We start from the raw sequence: 21,964 nt of genomic DNA, 5'->3' as shown, positions 1-21,964 counted from the left end.
TACCTCGACAAGTAAGAACTTAGAATTCCAGGTTCGGTATCCTCTAAGCCATAGTAAGCTCGATTAACCATCTGTGACATGAATATATCTGTAAGGAACTTTTGCAAAGAAACAACACGTCCATTCCTGACAGCATATTAATATCACCCATGTTGTGGCTATGCCTTATTTGCAAGTTCAACATTGAAAAGGTGAAAGGCACACACACACAAAACAAATGAACATTTCACTGTCTAAGATTCTGCAGTGTCAACTACAAAATCTTTCAGTTCTATAGCGACAACATACTTGTGACATACATATTTAGTTACAATATGGCTTTAATTTTAAACAATTTAATTTTAGGGGGAACATGCTATGCGGGCTTGATATGCATCACCATCACACAGAAGCCATAAAATTGGTGGTTGAAGGTTGAGTTTTGCTAACTTACTTGCTCGACAATGGTTTTATTTTCTTTCCTTTTCCTTTTTTCTTTTTTGATTGTTCAATTTTTTATGAGTTATCTGGACTTGAAATGCCATGTTTAGAAACCATTAAAAATTAGTGATCTTTGCAATCTTTTGGACTAGCAGTGTATAACAGCATAATTAAGTCACTGTGTAGGCAATGCTAAACATTAGGTCTTATATGCATAACTTGTTTCTAGATTTGGGTACTGCCATTTTCTCTATCCCAACAATTCAGTTAAACAGCAGAGGCCGCCATCACAACAAAATTTACTCAGAGACGGTCGTGATAAAACCATGAGTTTAAACTTCGGTATCATATCTGTTAATTTATATAAGTCCCAGGATAAAAGATATACATCCTATTACTCCAATTGGTCGGAGCCATAGAAAATTGAAAGAGAGGGAAGACAGGAGGTATGCAGAAGGTTAGCCTTAGTAAAGGAAACAGTCTTTCCCTTCATCTGCTCACTTGAGCCAAAAGAAAAAGATGAATCATGAATGAACAAAATGGGTGTTATCTTTACCATTATATCCATATTCCTAATCAACAATAATCAAGGCATTGTTTCAGGGTCAAAAACATAAAAGAAAAGGCGTCCTCTTCCTTTCTATCGACTTTTTGGTGAAAAAAAGGAAGCGGCAAAAAACAGATAGCCCAAATAAAACTCCCCCTCTTTTACTTTCCCTCCTTCCATCTGCTTAGCAACAAAAATTCTCAGCACCCCATCTTTTCTTTCCCGCTTTCCTTCTTCCTACTCTTCCCTGCTGCTAGAAAAAGAAATAAAAGGTGAATGATATTCCACTAACACAAGAGTTAATAAATAAAATCACTTTGGGACGTATGGCCTCCTACTCGATAACCCAACATGGACAGTTTCTCAAATTATCATCACTGAATTTCAGATTTTTGGGACGTATGACCTCAAGACCACGACAACATACACTTTACTGTGTAATCTTTACACTTAAGACTTTCTAGAAAAAATTTAATCCGTATCCTGACAAAGATCTCATTTTGATGTCCAGAATGATTACTGTTATGATACTAGAAAGCATAATTTTTCCCAAAAAGTTGTTTGCATACTCCAAATACATGCAAAATGGATTCAAAGACACAAGGACATTTACCAAAAACTTTGAAAGATCCCTTATTTCTTTATCGAGTGGATGTTGACAAAGGATACATGTTAACAACATAAAGATGATTAAGTAATTGGTAAAATCTTATTCTAGTCTCAATAGTAGATGACAGACTTGAATGTTAAGGTTGCTGAGAAAAAGCACTGCTGCATTGCAGGATTGATCCCTTTTGAGACTAGCAGGTTACTAAATATCTAGTGAATGCCAGTGTAATTCTTGACTTCATAAAGCAGTATTATCTGAAATAATTCTTTAATTGAGGTGACCAAAATATACCAATCTACGAAACAAATAAGTCCAGGTGAGATAATGGACTGCATCTTCTTTATGGCATATCGTTCCAGAAACTATCTCAGCATTCATGTGATCATGCAACTGCTCCCTCAGACTACTCTCAACTGGAAATGGTTCATACAGGAACTGCAAATAGAACACCAGTCACTCCACCAATTGTGTAAAAAAGTCACTCTAACACCAGATATATAAATTTATGTAAATAGTTTCTTTATTTGACCTTTTTATAGAAGCTCTTTTTGGGTTCATGAACAAGAATGACAGCTTTCCCATGTTGATCATATTGAGGCCGACCTGCACGACCCATCATTTGCAAGATATCTGTGATAGGGAAATCAACATATCGTTTCGCTTTTCCATCATAATATTCTGTTCCCTGCATCAGAACTGGATGTTGAGTATAAAAAAAGTATATATATATAAAAAGGGAAAATAAATCCTAATACTAAGCACATGCTAAGGTCTGTGACAGTCAATTATGCACGTTAACGAGTCATTGAGAGTACATTACCACTTTTAGCCCTATTTTGTAGGGATCAGCATTTTAAAAAAACAAAAAAAATAAAAAAATCCTTGCATACACAGATAGTATAGAATGAATACAGGATTCGAAAGATCTTACAATGGAAGACAGAGCATCAGCCACACAGCTACTTGCATGCACATGTACAGATATTTTACAAGATCCACATAAAGTACATTCAAATTTTTTTAACGAAAATGCTTGATTTAGATCGTAACTAGGACTAACTAATGTCAATGCCATATGGGAAAAGAGTACTTTTTGAAAAAAGAAAGTTGAGGGTTATTTGAGAAGATGAGCATGTATTCGAGCCAATAACAGAAGCTGGCTATTTCAGGCAGGTTAAACAGCACCTTATGTATTAAAAGAAACTTGACATGTAAATATGGCTGTAAACATTGATTTTCTCCAAACATTTTTTTCTAAAGGCACATCCCAGTTCTTATTGCATGGTTTCTGGGCACATCCCAGTTCAATCTCTTTTTAGTTTAGGCGGCAAACAATTTTTTTCTATTTGTGACAATGTCAGTGACACAGGGTAGGGATTTATTGGGTAATGAATATTTGACAGGGTTTTGGAGCTGTGCAAGAAATTTTCCAAAATAAAGCAGAGACAAAGTTGGTCAAGAAATACTTGTTGTGGGGCAAAAAAAACAATTGTAGGAAGTTGAAACATTCATGAACTATTTGGGAGTTTATTGTTAGGAAGTTGAAACATTCATGCATCTGAAGGGAGCCTTTGTTGTTATTACATATTCTCTAGGAAAGTTGCCAACTACCTCCGCACACATTTTAACTTCGACCCTCTCTAAGAGTATGCAAGCTGAAGTTCTCAATGGGTTTGTAATGCACATACTATTTCCCGCAGTATAAGAAAAATGAAATAATGCTACTGTGAAGTATTAAAGGAGCTTTACTAATCTGATAGTAATATAAACATAAAAAATCAATAAAGCGTTGATGGCATTTTTTTTTTTTTTCCAAAAGAAACCGCCTTGCCAGATGTTCTTGTCAATTAGATATGAAACTTTTCAAGATAAATAGACACACCATAGATAGCTTTATCTCACCTTGATAATGACCAAATGAGCGGGAAGGTTTACACCCCATGCTAATGTACTTGTGCACACCAACACCTAAAAAGGGTGAAATGCAATCAATCAAATTAAGGTATAGTTGTATAGATAGTCTCTTTCTGAAATAATTATCTTCTTTCAACGTTCAAAAGGAAAAATATATATATGATTGATAACTACCTGAATCTTATTATTAGCAAAAAGTTCCTCAACCAGAGATCTGTCTTTATCATTCAATCCTGCATGGTGTAACCCAATGCCAAATTGTAATGTGTGCCTCAGATTCTGATCAGTGACCTGAGAAAGAATCATCTGTAGCGCATCTTCTGGCATACTCAGAAATTGTCTTGGGTGTTCGTCTGAAGCTGCAAACTTCAAATTACAAAAAATCCCACAACAAATAGATCATTAACAGGTGATAATTTATACTTCAAGCATGATAACAGATGTAATAATTTATACTTCAAGCATGATATTGCATCCCACCTGAATGAGGTCCAAAGCAGTGAGCCTTGTCTGCCGACGAGATGAAACAAAAATTAGAACTGGTTTTGTAGGTGAATGGGTACATATGGCAGCATATGTGGGTTTATTCATGCTATTCATCCTCGGACAGTAAAACTTCCCAGGATATCCCTGTTCATAAAAGAAAAAGTGTCAATTATTACATCAGTATATTACAAAAAGAAAAATATAAGAACCTCATTCACTTTCATGATTAACAAAAAAAGGACTAAAGGAACACCAAAAAAAATAATAAAATAATAAAGAAACTGAATATAACCAATCTGGTGCGCTTTAGACCAACTTTTTTGTTTGCATGGTAACCTGAGCATATCAAAAGAAGACCATTCAAACTTTTGGTGCCACAAAAATATATTGTAGTGAAGATATTTACTTTCTAGCAAGCTTGTGACAATCTCGTATTAGTACCAAAACTTGAACATTGTATCCTCTACATATCAGTTTTATTTTCATAATTTCTGGTCTCATATACAAGATTTACTCAACAAACCATTTCCCCCACTATTTGGGGTAGGTGACATAAATCATGTTTCTTCATTATGCTCAATCTAGTGCCACAATCTCACTCAAACCATATTCCATCATATACCATCTCAACACATGAGTTTTGGTCTTCCCATTCCACTAACATTACTCTCAATGTGGATCATATTAGTCTTTCTTAGTGGTGTACTTATTGGTCTAATATACAAGATTTTTTTCTTTTAATTCTGTTGGGCACATGTTTACTACTATTTATGCGAACATTATGTCATAAACTACCCTTTCATAAATAATTTTCCTTAATGCTTTGTTGAATAGAGGGACAACTAGTGGCATCAGATTCAAAAAAAAAAATAATAGTAGAAAACTCAAAAAGAGTCCAAAGAAAAGGCAGAATTAAATAAATAAAGACCATTACCTAGTACTGGTCTCAAACTACCACATACAGGGGATGGTGGGAGGGAAAGATAGGAGGCAAACCTAATCTTTAGAATTAATTGAATAAAGTGACGACTCTCAACACTTGAATTACATCTTTACGCTTATTAGACAAAGCTTTTAGCATCCCATCAAGCAATGGCACTTAGCAATAAAATAAATTTTCTCCAGTAATATTTATGAACCTTTATAACAGTGCTCACGTTATCTGTTTTGTTTTTTTCTTTAAAAAAAAAAAAAAAAAAAATTAATAATAAAGAAGAAAAAGTGTATGTTACAAATTAATTTTTCACAGAGAAGGGCCATAACAATTGGAGTGTGCACTTATGTACAAGTATCACAAACACGTGTAAACATATTTAAAACCTGGAAAGATACTTGAGGCAACTTCTGAAATATGGCTTTTTTCCACTTACCAATTCGTGAATCATAACATACTGACAATTAATCCTTGCAGTATTCATATCAATTTCCCAGTATTTCATGAAGACATTCAATTTTTATACATATATATATAGATGTTTTAACCACAAGAAACATATAAATATCAACAAATTATTCATTCAAAAACATGTTACGTAATTGCATAACTGAAAGTAAAATATATAAACATATATATATGGCGTATACTTATGCATACATGTACATCAGATATTATTCGAAATAATAAAGTGCACAATAAACATATGAGTAAAATTCCAATCCCTTGCCTGAATATGAACTTCAAGAGGCACAGGCCTCACACTTGGCTTGAAATTGAAGAGTCCAGTTTCTCCGACTCCCAGCCAGTCAGCCAAATCACTAAATGAACAAATGAGTGTAAGATTCTTCTTTTTCTTTTTCTTTTTTGACAAGGACAAATGAGTAATAGAATTATTGTATAAAAGGCTTTGCCTAATAGGGGAGAAAAAAAAAAAAAAAAAGGAACGACCAGATATCATTATAAGTTCCAATAGCTTCAGTTTTGAACAAATACATGCTTCAGTGGACACAAGACTAGATGAAATAGAATCGTAGACATAATTTATGCAGATATCTCTAATTGAAAACATTTACCATGACAGTGGATCTACAAAATATAAATAGCAACAAATGAAAGTACCATTAAAATGTGCAACATGTGTAAACTTCAATACAATAGGCCATTAGAATGAGGTCCAACAGAAAAAGAGAGAAGACTGAAGAGGCAGCGAAAGCAAAAGAAAGGTACACAGAACATACTGTGCATTTGCTAAAGCTGTTGAAAGGCCCACAAACCGAACTGTGCGTTCTGTTTGAGATGATATGTATCTCATCCTTGACACTATAACCTGAAACATAGAATTCTGCAGATGAGATTTCAAGGTAATCAATGCTATTAAAAAATTCTGAAAGCAAATGAATTAAAAATTACTCCATATTAGCTTTAGCCTATGCTTGGTTAGAGGGAAGGGAGGGGGAGGGATGGAAGAGAGGACAGATGGAGCAAGCTTCCATTGTTTGGTAGAGCGGTGAGGAAGAGGGTAAGGATGGGACAAGGGATGATCCAAAAAAACGAAAAAAAAAAAAAAAAAAAAAAAAAAAAAAAAAAGGGAGGAATTGATAATCTTATCACCCATACTAAGTTAATCAATTTAAATAATTAAGTGTATAATGGAAAAATAATAATACCACCTCTTTCCTTCCCTTCCTCTCAACCAAACAAAAGGAGGAATTGATAAGCTCTCATTTTTAGGAATGTAGGAATGTATTTTTGATCCTTCAACCAATTCATTCCCTCCATTTTTCCATCCCTCGTACCAAAAGAATCATTAGGGAATGGAATGATGCAATTGAAAAGCGTTGGTTAACATTTCAAACATCCTTATGACGGGTTAAATGCAAACTATGTAAGAATCAACTTTTAGTTCAATCACTTACTTCAGAGTCTTAAACTACATCTTTATGACGGGTTAAACGCAAACAATGTAAGAATCAACTTTTAGATCAATCACTTACTTTAGAGTCTTAAACTACATAGTCATATTCAACTGAATATAGGAATAATGTTTTTAAGGCATCTTCCACAAAACAATTTGCACGACGGCATATATATACAAATCAATCTCATTTTTCCCATGTAACTTTTTATTCAATAAGATGCCTATGAAAAGAGAAATTATGAGAATCTACAATTTAGTTTTTAGTAATTGTGCAAACATATGCTACAGCAACTAGTAAGTGTAAACCTCAAGTATGGGTCCACGATCAGCTCCAAGTAAGTGAATCTCATCCAAAATCATAAGCCCAACCTACAGATAAGATTTCAAACAGTTGAATGAGGCCAGCAGATTTTGTAGATAGTGACCATAGATTACTATGCTGTATTAAGAAAATCACTATCAGTCAAAGCAATGTAACAGTTCCCACTTAATTTAACAATAGAAATATGACGAAAGAAGCACCTTTGTGACATAGCTTCGACTGTGCCAGTTACGACTGATACCATCCCACTTCTCAGGAGTAGAAATTATGATGTCGGCTGACAACAAAGCCTTCATATCTGGAGTATAATCCCCAGTCATTTCAACCTGATTGAAACATCAAATTAGTATGGCCATCTTATGTTTGAAATATTTATGCCTAATACGGTAATAATTGCTAGCACCATCTTTTTTCCAAGTTGAGAAACAAGACCCTTCCTCCAATCAATCATTCTTTCTCGAACAATAGCCTTCAGAGGTGCTATGTAAATGACCTGCATTAAGATAAAGATTTCAACAAAACAACTAAGATATAAATCAGTGAATCACCTTAAACTCTCACGTGACTGAGATGCAATAATAAATTGAACATAAAAGTAAATTTTGGAGCTGGACATTGAAAATTTCCAAAATAATCAGCTTCCAACATAAGACTATTAAATCTGTGGTTACTGATTTTGCATATACTAGAGATGCCTGACCAAAAACCATCAGCAATTGCCAACAGTACAACTGAAACCTATATGATGTAAGGCAGCAGAATTCATTTTAGGGTCTTGCACAATATATATATATGGGTGTGCATATATATATTGGCCCAAAGTCGATATGAGCCACACAATGATTATGTTGATATGAGCCACACAATGATTATGGAATTCTATCCCAGCCCTTGGATGCAAGTGTATGACAAACTAGTGACTTTACCGGCAGACTAGCTCAAACCGTCAGTGGATATTGAAGAACTTTAGAGTTGCAGGGTGAACATTATGTTTTCCAACTACAATATTAAATCCTGCCTTCACATTTGCAAAATGAATATTCTACTTACAACCAGAACCCAGTAAAAGGGGGCCACAAGTTCCCTAATATGGGGTTCAGATTTCTCACACATTCATGTTTTTGCAAATTTAATAAACCATAGGAAAAGGAGAAAGAATGAAAGCCACAGATAAAATTAAGATTCGTACCTTCATATCAGGCTGGGTGTTGAATAAATGAAGCATAGCAAGCTCAGCAGATATAGTTTTCCCACTTCCAGTAGGAGCTCCTAACAAAACATTGTTGCCTGTGTGATACAGGACATGAAAAGCCTGCCAAGATCCGATGAGTCACAACCTCTGACTTTGGTCAATACAACTTAAAGACCATGGGGCATAAATCTAAAAACTCAGGCTAAGGTTTCGCAATGCAAACCTGTGTTTGAATAGGATTGAAGTGTGAAAAGTTGTACAAGGCTTCATAAGTTCTGTTGCCAAGTGCAGTCACAGGGAGAGGTTTCAAATCTAGAAGTTCAGTGTGGGATGTACGAGCCTGAATGAAGCAATGTCTTTATGTGAGACAGAACTTTGACAAGAGCTTATTGCCATCTAAAAACCAAACTATTAAATATATCCTATAAGCTTTTACAAATTATATAAGAAGGAACCTCTGGAAGTGCTAGATTCTGGAAAGAAATAGTGTAGAAAGCCTCTGCATGCAACCAAGAATCAGAAACAGCACGAATGTAGTATTGAGGAGGATGTGGTTCAAAAATTGGAACTGTAAAGGAAAGCTTCTGTGGTTCTCCTTTTGCCATCCGCTTTGTCAATGTGAAAAGGTCTGAATGGTAGATATGATCATTCTCAGAATCCTACACAAATTGGTTGATCAGAGGTGAGTACCAATTATGAAAAAACAACAACAAATAACATTTACTATAAAGTAATGACCAATAAAACAATGCCAACTTCGCAAGCCAACTAGAAGGGGACACACTCAATAAACTGTTTTTAAATGGAGAGGGATTTTGAATAAAGAAATTACTATAAAAACCAAAAAAAAAAAGACAAATAAAGGTTGACAGTCAAGAATGATCAAACTAACCAAAATCAACAAATAAAGCAATCTAAATTAATTTGGTAATGACCAAGAAAGATAAGTTGAAAACTTCATTAATACAACACTACGTTCCTTGGGGCAAGAAAATTCTAGGAGATCTAACAGAGAAAGAACCAAAAAAAAAAAAAAAAAAAAAAACACTTCATAAAGAGTGAGGAGATAGTCTTAGACTCTTAGGTGAATTTAGAAAAAGGATTACATATATAAAGCCCTAAGACTGGAATTAGTTTAGTTTATTCATATTCTTCGCCTAATTTTATTTTGAGACTCATGCTATATTATTGTTGAAGGATCATAGGAGGGTTAAGGGGGATGTGGAGGAAACATCCCATAAAGATCTTTGCCTTTGAGAAAGATTTTTACAAACTTGCCCATAAAATATAATTTCTACCATTCAGCTTCACAGAAGTAATAGGAGAGTTAAAGGGGGATGTGGAGGAAAACAAATCAGAATTGGACAACACTGATGTTAAAAGACTGAATCTGTTAAGGAACTCAAAGAAGAGGATACAAGTGACCTAGTTACCACTAACAAAAGCGAGCCGAATAATAATGAACTGGACCAACTAAAATAGAGCTCAACTGACTGAAATATTAAACTGAACCAACTAAAATGGAGATGAACCAACTTAACTGGCCTGAACCGAGTCTGAACCAAAAAGAAAAATGAATGAAACGGCGTGAATTGGGTTGAACAAGATTTAAATGGGTCTGAACCAGTTCAAATGGACTTGAACAGGTCTGACAACCTGGTTGGTCCAGTCGGAAGTCGGATTGGTTGAAGTCAAACCAGTTTTGCGCCAATTGGTTCGGCTGCATTTCTAACCAGCCTAAACGCTTAACCATAATGTCAAAATACTCCAGATTAGGACAGCAAATCCACATCACCAAACAGTCCCGTTCTGCTTCCTCAGATAGACATTGACCTTCAAAAACGATGCCACTGGCTAGATCTTGACGACGACCACCACAACAACCACTAAGATGCCAACTGGTTTGACCTCAATGTGGTGGCCTGGTTCAATCTCAACAAAGAAAACCACGACCATGAGACAACCACAACAGCGACAAATGCCAGTGTTGAAATTCGACGACGATCACAAGTGTTCAATCTTACGACGACATCAATTCCATGATGGATCAATGGTCATGAGGACCTCTCTTATGACAATTAATGATAATTACTGCTCAAACCCACTCAGATACCATGAAGATAGGGTTAGAAATTAGACTTAGGGTTAGATAAGGAGAGAGATGAGTTTTGGGGAATTTGTGTGTGAGAGTAGTAACCCTCTCTCACTCGTGTGTGTGTGTGTGTGTAAACATATATATATATATATATATATATATATATCAACTGACAAAAACAATGAAAAGGTCAGTATACACTAGTAAGATAAATTAATTACAATATATACTTGTCTTGTAGAGTTATGACGAGAGTGTGCCAGGACCATTGCCAGGACAACCATGTGTGTCCACGAGGTAAGTTCCCTGAGGTTAATCCGATAAAATTGCCTAACGAAATGAGCCATTATGTGACAATGAACATGATAAATTGTGATGCTTATCATGTTCTGTTGCTTATTGCACATGATTTGGCCAAGAAGAAGAGGATGCAGTAACTAGTAGAAAGAAAATCAGGGAAATGCACCTCCCATTCTCACTCTCATTGAGGAGGATTAGATATTCTTGAGAGTAAATTGGCCTGTTACCAGAGTGTTATAGCTTTCTTGGGGCCATATTGGTCCATCGTGAGGCAACTGATGTATGAGATGTAATTATCAATGCAATAATATCAATTTGAGGGTGTCAATGTAATTATTGATCTTATGATGTATTATGGATGGAGCCACTCTGGTGGTCATAGAAAAGATCACATGGAATCCTGGATTCTCCGAGTTTGGGAGTTTGAGACATTCAATCCTAACCTCCAAGTCAAGGTCACACCTCGATCTGGCGGGAGCTGGCAAGGACGTGACACATTCACTCCCCTTCCTACCTTCCTAGGTCTAGTAGGGAGTAGAACATATTACAGCCTAAGGTGACAGTCGTCCCTTCAGTCCAAAATCCATGCAAGACAGATTTTCAAGATTTCAAGCTCTATTGTCCTCATGCACTACCATTATATGCAAGATCACTGATCATAAATTGACTGCAATACCATTGTCCTAATGCACTACCATCTACTGAAAAATAACAGAACAACAATGATGAAATGCCATAATCATCATCAAACAAAGAATGACAGCATAAGAAGCAAAAAACAGAAAATAAAAAAAAATAATAATAATAGAGGCATAAGGACATAAGGCTGTAGCCAATCCGCAGTAAGTGAAAAACACCTCAAATTTGTACTTCAAAAGGAATCCAAAACTTATTAGAATAGAGAAAAACAGATATGCATCTGTGTTTTACTTGAAATCATTCAATGAAATCCGTTAAGGCACAATCATCAAAAATAAGCAACTTCATGACAGCGAAATGAAATACTTATATAGGAAAATTATCATCACCACAGCTGGTCCAGTCCAGTCAATTTAAGGAGATACGAAGGACGGACTAGGTACAGAAATAATATTCAATAATAGTCATAATACTCTTAGAAAGCCCAAATATTCATGATACTTTGTAGGGAATGGAACAACTTTAAAATAGCATAATATTTGAGAGTATGCATGTGTGCGCGCGCCACAGCTATATAAGATCATGCGCAAGCAAATGTAAGTCCATATGTTGTTCAAAATCTTAGAAAGTTCATGATGGAGTTATTCAAGGAATGATATCATCTACTGAAAAATATACTGAAGCGGACTAAGAAGACCACTTTACAAATTTAACAACAAAGTGATTATCAAGTTAGCACCTCAACCAGAATCCACCAACGTTGTGCAGCACCGTGAAAACGATCCTTCCACAGAAAATCTGGTGTTATGAGCAAATCCACCTAAAAAATGCAGCAACAATATCAATTTTTCATCTGTTTTTAATATTTTTTATCACTACACTAAGCATTTGGAGTTACCTTCAAAACGGTTCTGGTTATTGGACTAACAGTAGCAGACAACTGGATCGACGGGAAAAATCCTAAATATTGCTTAACCACCTTCGATTTCAAAAAGAAGCCAAATCAATTATTATACGACATAATATCATAGAAAATTTCACCATTTAACTAAAAGCAAAATACCCTTCCTCCAGGTGCATAACGAATCAAAGCTCCAATGTCTTTTTCCTGCATCTCTTGTAGGCGATCTAAGTCAGCCCCTCGCTCTTCAAGCTTCCTCAGTATCTGGATGAAAAGGAAATTTAATAAATTCAGCAAGTATAATAACATGAGCATTCTAAATAAATCAAAGAAAAATAAGAATCAAGACGAACTTCTGATGAAATATCCTTGTCAAATTGTCTGAGGGGATGTTGATGAGGCCAAATTTGACGATCCACAGCCTTGCAGTATTCCAACATGAACAAAGACATCTCACACCACCCTCTGCGCAAACAAATTTCAAATAGAGCCCGCATGATACGTCCCAAGCTTGCACTTATATATGCAGCATCAGAAACTAACGAAAAGGCATCAATCGAGCCACGAGATATATACAACTGCATGTTACATAACCAACGCAGTTGTCAAATTCAAATATAAGCATTTATTTTACTTTGAAGGCAAATATTATATGTGGATGGCAAGACGTGGCAAGGACCTGAATGAGAATTGAAACCTTTCCATGCTTATTCGAGGGACCACCCTTAACTTCTAAAGGGCAAGCTGTGCGGACCAATGTTTCAAGCTCATTTTGTTCCTCCTCTCGAACAACAATATTTTCAAATTCAGAAGAGTGGGCTACCATGTCAATTACCTACAAAACCAACAAGAAAGCAAGCAAAAATTAAAAATTAAAAAATAAATAAATAAAAGGAAGGTATCACACTTGGTGCATATCTCGCAGATATCATCCTTCACTAGTATGAGATCTCCATGATTAAGTACACAAAAGCAGTAAAAAAATTTGAGCCATAGTGGAATTTGATTGACACATGCAATAGGGATAATTGGAAATCATCACCCATAATAGCCAGCTATACTTTCAAAAACAAATTGACATCACAATATTTCATAACCAATTACCTCACTGTCATTCATGTGGCGTCTCAACATTTCATTGTAAGTTTCAACACTAGAATAATGAATATAGAAGTGGCTAGCAATGCGACCAAGCTCAGTACAGTAAAAATTGCCACTTTTCTCGTCAAATCGCATCATTTTTGCCTTGTCTAGTGAACGAGCAGCATCTGACACAAGAGCTCTTTGCTTTAAACTCAAAGAAGGATCTGCAACAACCTGTCAAACAACATGGGGAGAAATCTGATGTCGAAGCACCCTAGTAAAAATATACTTGAACAAAATATGAAAAATAGCAAGTTCCCAAGATTAAGGTCAACCCAATATGGAATTTTGAATATCACAAATTTAACAAAAATATGAAAAGAATAAAACCTTTAGGCCCAGATGGTATTCATATTGAGACATGGAAGTATTTAGGTATCGACAATATGATCACTAACGAAATAATTCAATAAGACAACGATAAATAACAAAATGCCAGACGTAGATTTATTTTAGTATTCATAAACAAAAATAAAGTAGATATTCAAATTTGTACAATTATGATGGTATCAAATTAATAAGTCATAGTCAAAAACATTAGGAGAGAGTTATTGAACGAGTAAGACGTGAAACTACAGTGGCAGACAATCATTTCAGAATTATGCCAGGAAAGTAAAAAATGGAAGCTATTTACAAAGTAAGGAGACTAATGGAAAATTATAGAGAGAAGAAGAAAAATCTTTATATGAATTTGGAAGAAACCTACAATAGGTCCCTACTCCCTGGAGATATAATATGGTGGTTTTAAAAAGAAATGAGTTACATCTAACTATAATGTCGTGCGAAAGGATATGTAAGATGCAACTATGACCATATATGTATGATGCAACAATGACCATAGTAAGAACATCTACAAGTTAAACAACTGACTTACCAATTTATACAATTTAAATCAAGAATCGGCCAGAAGCGCATTTCTTTTTACCTTTGTTATATATCATTAACAAAAATTTTCCGAAGGAGGTTCCACAGTGTATGCTATTTGACAATACTGTTTTAAATGATGAACCTAGAACAAAGATGATGTAGAACAACCAACTGATGTAGACCAAAAGTGCTCTAACAACAATTGATGTTGAACCAAAAATGCGCCAACACCAATTGATGTAGAACCAAAAATGCTCCAACACCAATTGATGTAGAACCAAAACTGCTCTAATACCAAATGCTGTAGAATAGGAAGAAATTTGGGGATGAGATTAGGCTAAAAGAAAGGTCAGGTTCAACTTGACAAAACTCATCATTTCTATTACATGCGATATTTGAACCTGGACCTTTCCATCGAATAAGATAGCATTGAATATATCCACTATGAGAAGCATCACTCTGATGGTCAAGAATACCATAGATGTGTCCATATATTGTGGCTAAACTAGTATAAGAACTAGTGTTGATGCTGACGAAGATAAAGCTCCACCTATGAGAGCACATGCTAACAATATAGGAGGTTCATAGGTGTCTCAATAAGGAAACAAATACTCCACATGGAAAACTGGACTAATAGTCATATTGATCGCAAGCCAAATAAATGTGCTTTAGGTCATAACTTTTAAATGATGTGGAGAGGTCTAAAACTACAAATGGAAGATGTAGCCAAGATTGTGGGTCAAGACATACCTAAAAGCGAACATTTTCATTGACTAGACCCGATTATGGACAAAGAAATTAGAAACTATTTATATCATAGGATTAAAGCAAAATGAGTAACACAGACGAGTGCTTATGTCATATTGTGTGATTGGCGTATAGCTATAAAATTGAAAGTGAAGTCTATAGAATAGCTACTACACAAGTAATATTTTGTGAGACAGTGTTTCGGGGGCTCAAAATCAATATACGTATAAAAGGAGCATAACAGAAATGCAAATGTTTAGATAGACATGTGGTAATACAAAAAATGATAAATTGGAAATAAATGTAATTTTGATATAGTTTATTATATACAAAGTACTATATAAGTTTTTTGAAGATTAAGAATATTATTGAGGGGAATTTTTTTCTCTAAATATTAACAGACGCAAAAACTTATCCATGTCACATTGTGGAATTCTTCACAGATAAGTTGATATGATAAAACCCAACAATTTGCATAATGAAAAGACTCATCGACAGTAGTTTGTTCCTTAACCATAAAAATAGGGAAGTTGGTTCAGAATATCTACCACATAGTTAAATCCAACATACTAAGTGCTGATCTGAGACATCTAGAAAGTATAGTACATCATTTTTTTTTTAATTGTATGTGAAAGTATAATATATCAAAACAGCTTCTTTTTTAAGAATCTTCTAATACATAAAACGTTACTAATGGTAGATAGTAGCGCAGTTTGCACTTCATTGCAGATAAATTGATTTGACAAAAGTCCGATAACTTGTATCATGCAAATTTTTTAACTTTGGAGTGTTGATTTTTGAATTTCGATAAGATGTTCGAAATCCATAAAGGACACTTCAGAACCAAAAAAAGTAACGGAAAAAGTCATTTGCAGTGGAAGTGAATGGAGGAATTCTTACTTAATCATCAAAAAAGTCTAATAATCACATAACTGTTGCACCACAATATATAATTCTGAAGAATTATAAATTACCTCATCCCATCCAATACCATATGCCAAAGGATTCATTTTCATCCTTATAAAAAGATAGGTATACCCAAGCCATGCGCAAGCTTCCTTGACATTTGTCACAGTACCCAATGCCACCTCTGCATTTAAATTATCTTTCAAGGAGCTAATGAACTGCAACAAAGGCGAATGGAAAAGTAATTTGAGTAAAGAAACCAAGAGTAAACTAATAAGTATACAATTTTTCAGGTATCCAAAGAAGAAGAATATCAATTTATAGAAAGAAAAAAAAAAAAACCATAGTTTCTCATTTGTGATAGGTATAACATATCATTTTCAAATTTTCCAAAATCATGTATCATGAACTTTTTTTTTTTTTTCCTCTTCAAAAGTAGGAAGAAAAAATAGGCATACTCTAACGAAATACATATATTTTGCAACAAGGAACCGTTATAGGATGTCTAACCAACAACCACCAAGCCTTTTTCCCAACTATATCAAACATCACAAAACATTAGAGAACACATGGCATACATTTGCACACATCCCTTGCACCTTGACAAATTGAAAAAGCTCACTATTATGGATATTAATTTTCAACCCTCACACTTCCAGAAAACATGAGAAAACACATCTCAAACTTCTCAATTTACTTCTTCCCTCTGCTACCCAGTTTATAAAGCATATAAGAAATAAACAAGCAACACAATACCAAGCAATCAAGAAAGAGTGTGAATCTAAATTCACACTTAAAGATTTCAAAATCAATTAACCTACAACTAATTACCTGACTTTCTATGGGGAGTTGACTCGTCAATAGTCGTAGATAGTAGGCTAGTTTATCATGGGATGTGATTATAATGCCTTCGCCACTTTTGTCAAACTGAGGTCTTCCAGCACGTCCAAAGATCTATACAAGTATCAGGACAATTGCAGAAAGTATCAGAATTTAAAATAATTAATTAATTAATTATATTAAATTTAAATTAAAAAAACTATATTGAATTATAAAAAAACACAGATCAGATGGAAGTCCTCATCTTGCCTGCATAACATCAAGCATGCCTAAATCTCGCCACCCACCAGCCTTTGGATCATATAATTGAGTACCCTGGAGTGACACCATGCAGAAGATCAAACTTCCAGAGAAAGGCATTAACAAAAATATTGAAATCCATTTAAAGATGGTACATGTCTACTATAAACCAAGCATTAGTAGAAAGATGGAGCATAAAGAAAATTAGAAGATCCTAATTTTTCAATTGTAGCATATCTTATTTCTTGGTTTTCAAAAAAACGACGACAATAAACTACACCAACATGAGATAACTATATACAGGCCATCTGCTTCAAGAAAGCCCGATGACAACCCAGAAGTTTCTGTAATAGAACGTCTTGAACAGCAGGTCTAGGAGGGTGGTCCACAGATGAGCAAGAAACCAACTAAAGAACATCTTCTTTAGTAAAAGAGGGCGGTGACAGGTGACATAATTATTCTAAAGTTCACCCTAGTAGAGTGTATTACCGGGCTGCTACTTGATAAAGAATCAGAACCTTATAAGGCTCACTGTTACTTGATTCGCTATGACTAGCAGTCATGTTTAAGAACAAGAACCCTTTGACAATGTTCTTCCAGTGTAAAGCAAAGAATTTTGAAAGTAAAGCAAAAACAAAACAAAAAAATGTGTATGACTTGGCAGATGGCACCGCAGATCACGCCTTCAGCGAAGCAATTCTGTAATCACCAAGGAAATATGGGCATCCACAGGATCATATGCTTTCAACCTTACAACCCTTCTTTCTAACGTTCTCCCATAACTAAAGTGAAAACACAGTTAATTTGTCTTCTTCAGTATTGTTGACAAGGTTAACAAGAAAAGATCCAATCCGGCAGCATTAAGGGTAACAAAAATACTGCACTAGTTTAGTTGATAAGAAGGAGAACAGAATAATACATCGAAAAACTTGGATAAGTGTCTCTAAAGAGAGTTCCATGATTACGTTGGGTTCAGAACAATCAACTGCACAAGCTTGGATTTGGCTAGAGCTTGGGTTGAACCGCAGGGCAAGGCAACCCAAATAGAAGAATACTTTACACATTTTCAAGATAATTTCTTCAAGAGTATAGCCACTCTATGAAATTTATATATAGAGAGAGAGAGATAGAGAGAGAAGCCGAAGAAGAAGGGAACGAAGATCACAAAGTACTAAGCCCGAGCGTTTCTAACAGGCGGTCTTTTCTTATACAATTTAAATATGAAAGTATGTACAATTTTAAATTCAAAATACTAATCTAATAATTAATTTCTAGGACATAGATTATTAAATATCTACATCCAACCAGTTTAGAGATATTTTATTCTTAATCTAACTATGAGAGGGTTGACTTACCATTTGTAAATAAACCAACTGCTAACATAACATGTTCATTGACAATATGTTGTATTATTAAGATCCACAATTCCACATGCAATTAAGGGCAGATTACAGGTTCGACAGCGTTCACTAACAAGAAACGTTTCTTGTTTTTTCTTGTCAACCCCTAAAAAAGCAAAACGAAAACAAAAATGGTGTTTAATAATATGTTTTTGTTTTTCTGTAATAGAAAACGTTTTCAATTTTGGTATGGTTGCTGACTGCTTGGGGTAAGATTGTTGTTGACAAACATGCTATGGTTGCTGACTGCTATCGTCTTGATAGCGGTAGGTTGTCTTGGGATGTGCAGTTCCAGCGATCCTTCCAAGATTGGGAGTTGGATGACGTCACTGGTTTGTTGGCTCTCTTGTATAGATAGGAGATGGAGGGCACTGGTGCAGATTCCTTGACTTGGGTGCCTTCTGCGTAGGGGATGTTTCAGGTCCCGTCCTTTTTCTGTCTCTCTGGGTTTTACGGTACCACCTTCCCATGGAAGACGGTGTGGCTGTCAAAGGCACCCCTTAGGGTGGCCTTTTTTGTGTGGACCGCAGCTTGGGGTAAGATTCTAACTTTGGACAATTTGAGAAAGAGAAGACATATCATTGTCGATCGGTGCCGTCTTTGTATGATTGATGGAGAGTCCGTGGATCACCTTCTGCTGCATTATCCTGTGGCCCACGAATGTTAGAGTCTCATTTTTGGTCTGTTTGGTGTCCATTGGGTCATGCCCTGTTTTACTTATCAAAAAATAAAATAATTGTAAAGAAAAGAGGAAAAAAAAAAAAAAAAGGTGTTTCTTATGTTTTCGGCACTATAGCACGGAAACGTTTTCACTATTGTTACTACACTGGCACTATTCATTTCAAATAAAATTCATATTATTTATGTTATATACTAATGCTATATATTAAATACTAATAAAAAATTATTTTTAATATAGAATATATTAAATAGTTTCAATTATTTTATATTTGATAAATATATATCTTAATATATAATATATTAAATAATAAGTGTAAATTATTTTTTGAGACAAAAATATTTATGATTTATTATATATTTTTATTTATTTCATATAATGTTATTAAATTTTTTATGCAATAAATATTTAATATTATTATATACCATATCTATAATATATTATATGTAAATATTAAATTATAATTAATTTATAATATTATAATACTATATATTCTATTACATATAAGATATATTATTTAATATTTTTTATTCATAATAAAATACTATATGTTAAATATATTATATATCACATAATAAATATACACGTGATGCATATACATGTATTTATATGCATAATTGGTGGGAGCATTTTGACTTCGTATATCTTATTTTGTATTTATGTATGGGGTATTATTAGGATTTGTGATTTTAAATTGGATATTGTATTTTATTATCATGTATTGGGTATTGTAAATATTTACATCCATATTTTAAGGTTTTCTGATACTAATAAAAAAATTAAAAATAATTGAAAGAATACTGTGTACATCTTGTAACAAATATGCATTACTAAACACTGTTATTGTTTTCTACTATCAAAATTGAGGCAACAGCAAGTGTTAATAAATGTTATTTTTGCTTTCTTCTTTCACTCGAAAAAGCAAAATCATGCTTCTGCTTTCTTGAGACTGCAAAAACTGAAAACGAAAACGTTACTAAACGCAACCTAATTACTCGAGATTTAAAGTTATGCAAAAAGAAAAACTCTGGAGTTAGAACTATTAGGTCCATTGTGCATTTACCAAATTAACCTCGCTTTTATTATATATATCTACTACCTTACCACTGATGTAAGCAAGGCAAGCTAAAATGAGATTTACCCCTCAAATTATCTCCCTCCCACTTTTTCTCTCTCCACGCCAACTCCAGCACCAGACCACCCCCCTCCACAGTGAAATGACATGGCCACTCCACTCCTCAATCCTGACATCAGCTCTTATCTCAGCAACACCAACCACCTCATCCACTCCTTTTCAGCCACTGCCACACCAAATTCCTTCCACTTTCACAGTTCCTCCAGGATCTCTTTCTCCCTCTCCTCTGCCCCATGAGTTCATTTGGGCATAAATTATTGCGTAACTTCCACAACAACGACAATACCTGCTAATGCTGCATTGTTTTCAAAAAGTTTCAAACCAACCAAAAGAAAGAGTTCTTGTCGAAAGGCAATAGCAGAAGCAATAACTGGTTGGAGCCTGAACTATGTTTGCCAAATTGGATCCACAATTTGATTTCTTGGACCTCTGAAAGTCGTTTTTGCTTAGGAGCTCAAGTTTTTGACAGTCTTTGGCATGCATTGGGTGTCTCCTGGATCCACAATAGATATGATCAAGGCTTGGAGAGGATGTATAGTGGAAAGCCGAGCTCAAGATGCTTCGAGGGCCACTCCCCTTTGTTTATTGGTGTGGGGCTTGTGGTGAGAGAGAAATAGGAAGCCCTTCAATGGGAAGGAAACTCCTATTTGATCTCTCAAATACGTCAGTTTGAGCTCTTTATTCTTTTGGGTAAAAAGGCAAAATTGTAAATATGTGGGAGATTTGTGGATTTTGTCCAGAGTCTAAGATTATAGATGGCCACCTTAGGCTTTTGTGTTCTCTTGGGAGAACTCCTCTCTTGAGTGCCTTTAATGAAATTTACTTACCAAAAACAACAACAACAAAAAATAAAAAAAATAATAAATAATAAATAAATAAATAAATAAAGATACACACACAGAAAGATGTGTATAGAACCCTCGACTAAATTAAACATAAGGGTACCTCAAAAAACAAAAGCAGCAGCATACCAGCAAAATAAATAAGACCCCAACTGAAACAACATGATTATACAAGGTCCAAAATGAGCCCCAAATGAAATTCCAGTTCATTTTGTCTTGTAAGAAAAGCGGTGCACCACTAACTACAATAAAATATATCCAAGTCCAATCAGTAAAATGCGTGAATTTCCAGACATTGCACAAACCTTAATCACAACAGTGTGAGCAGGTAGATTTACGCCCCATGCCAAGGTTGCTGTGCAAACAAGTACCTAAAACAGGAAAGAACATAGTTTTACTATAACAAACCAGTGAAACATAGAGCAATGGCTGAAAGGTGAAAGATTCAGCATGAAGGAACTTACTTTCAAAATTCCTTCAGAGAAAAGCCGCTCAGTCAGACCTCTGTCGGCACGTAACATCCCGGCATGATGAATACCAAACCCTTTTTCAAAAAGTTGAACAACCTGCTTGTTTCTGGACTTGAGAACTTCCCGCTGAAATAATAAATTAGGTGATCAAACAACAAATTACACATGGATATGAATGTACAGAAGTTGAAGGACACAACTTTCCTACCTTCATCAAGTCAAACATAGGGTGTGTTTCATTCTTAAATATCTCCAAATCTTCCTTATTCTGGGAAATTTCAACCTGTGCAACATTTACATGATAAGTCTGGTTGAGCAAAAATTATGCACTACATATTAAATGAAGTTATTCAAACATAAATATACAAATACAAATACTTGTTAGCAGAGATATGTTAGCCTAGAATCATTGGA

At 34.8% G+C, this 21,964-nt stretch overlaps 1 protein-coding gene across 2 annotated transcripts in view; it reads right to left on the bottom strand.

The window, feature by feature from the left end:
• Positions 1-21,964, bottom strand: part of LOC132284656 (DExH-box ATP-dependent RNA helicase DExH14) — an 87,981-nt gene that overhangs the window by 34,960 nt on the left and 31,057 nt on the right. For both annotated transcript variants that reach the window (XM_059786780.1, XM_059786781.1), the window contains 26 exons: positions 21,759-21,833; positions 21,545-21,676; positions 21,386-21,451; positions 17,034-17,099; positions 16,776-16,898; positions 16,013-16,162; positions 13,386-13,598; positions 12,961-13,116; positions 12,635-12,859; positions 12,444-12,545; positions 12,279-12,359; positions 12,120-12,200; positions 8,802-9,005; positions 8,570-8,686; positions 8,344-8,466; positions 7,558-7,647; positions 7,355-7,480; positions 7,139-7,201; positions 6,153-6,241; positions 5,642-5,732; positions 3,972-4,121; positions 3,666-3,857; positions 3,480-3,545; positions 2,107-2,262; positions 1,869-2,012; positions 4-71 (listed from right to left, as the gene is read on the bottom strand). In XM_059786780.1, the coding sequence (XP_059642763.1) occupies positions 4-71; positions 1,869-2,012; positions 2,107-2,262; positions 3,480-3,545; positions 3,666-3,857; positions 3,972-4,121; positions 5,642-5,732; positions 6,153-6,241; positions 7,139-7,201; positions 7,355-7,480; positions 7,558-7,647; positions 8,344-8,466; positions 8,570-8,686; positions 8,802-9,005; positions 12,120-12,200; positions 12,279-12,359; positions 12,444-12,545; positions 12,635-12,859; positions 12,961-13,116; positions 13,386-13,598; positions 16,013-16,162; positions 16,776-16,898; positions 17,034-17,099; positions 21,386-21,451; positions 21,545-21,676; positions 21,759-21,833 (3,149 nt within the window). The remainder of the gene's footprint in view (positions 1-3; positions 72-1,868; positions 2,013-2,106; positions 2,263-3,479; positions 3,546-3,665; positions 3,858-3,971; positions 4,122-5,641; positions 5,733-6,152; positions 6,242-7,138; positions 7,202-7,354; positions 7,481-7,557; positions 7,648-8,343; positions 8,467-8,569; positions 8,687-8,801; positions 9,006-12,119; positions 12,201-12,278; positions 12,360-12,443; positions 12,546-12,634; positions 12,860-12,960; positions 13,117-13,385; positions 13,599-16,012; positions 16,163-16,775; positions 16,899-17,033; positions 17,100-21,385; positions 21,452-21,544; positions 21,677-21,758; positions 21,834-21,964) is intronic.

The sequence above is a fragment of the Cornus florida genome, unplaced genomic scaffold (genome assembly GCF_030987335.1).
Source record: "Cornus florida cultivar Cherokee Brave unplaced genomic scaffold, ASM3098733v1 CherokeeBrave_3.0.0_Hap2_Chr11, whole genome shotgun sequence".
Taxonomy (NCBI): Eukaryota; Viridiplantae; Streptophyta; class Magnoliopsida; order Cornales; family Cornaceae; genus Cornus; species Cornus florida.
Note: the sequence above shows the minus strand (reverse complement) of the source record. Positions and strands in the feature narration are given on the sequence as shown.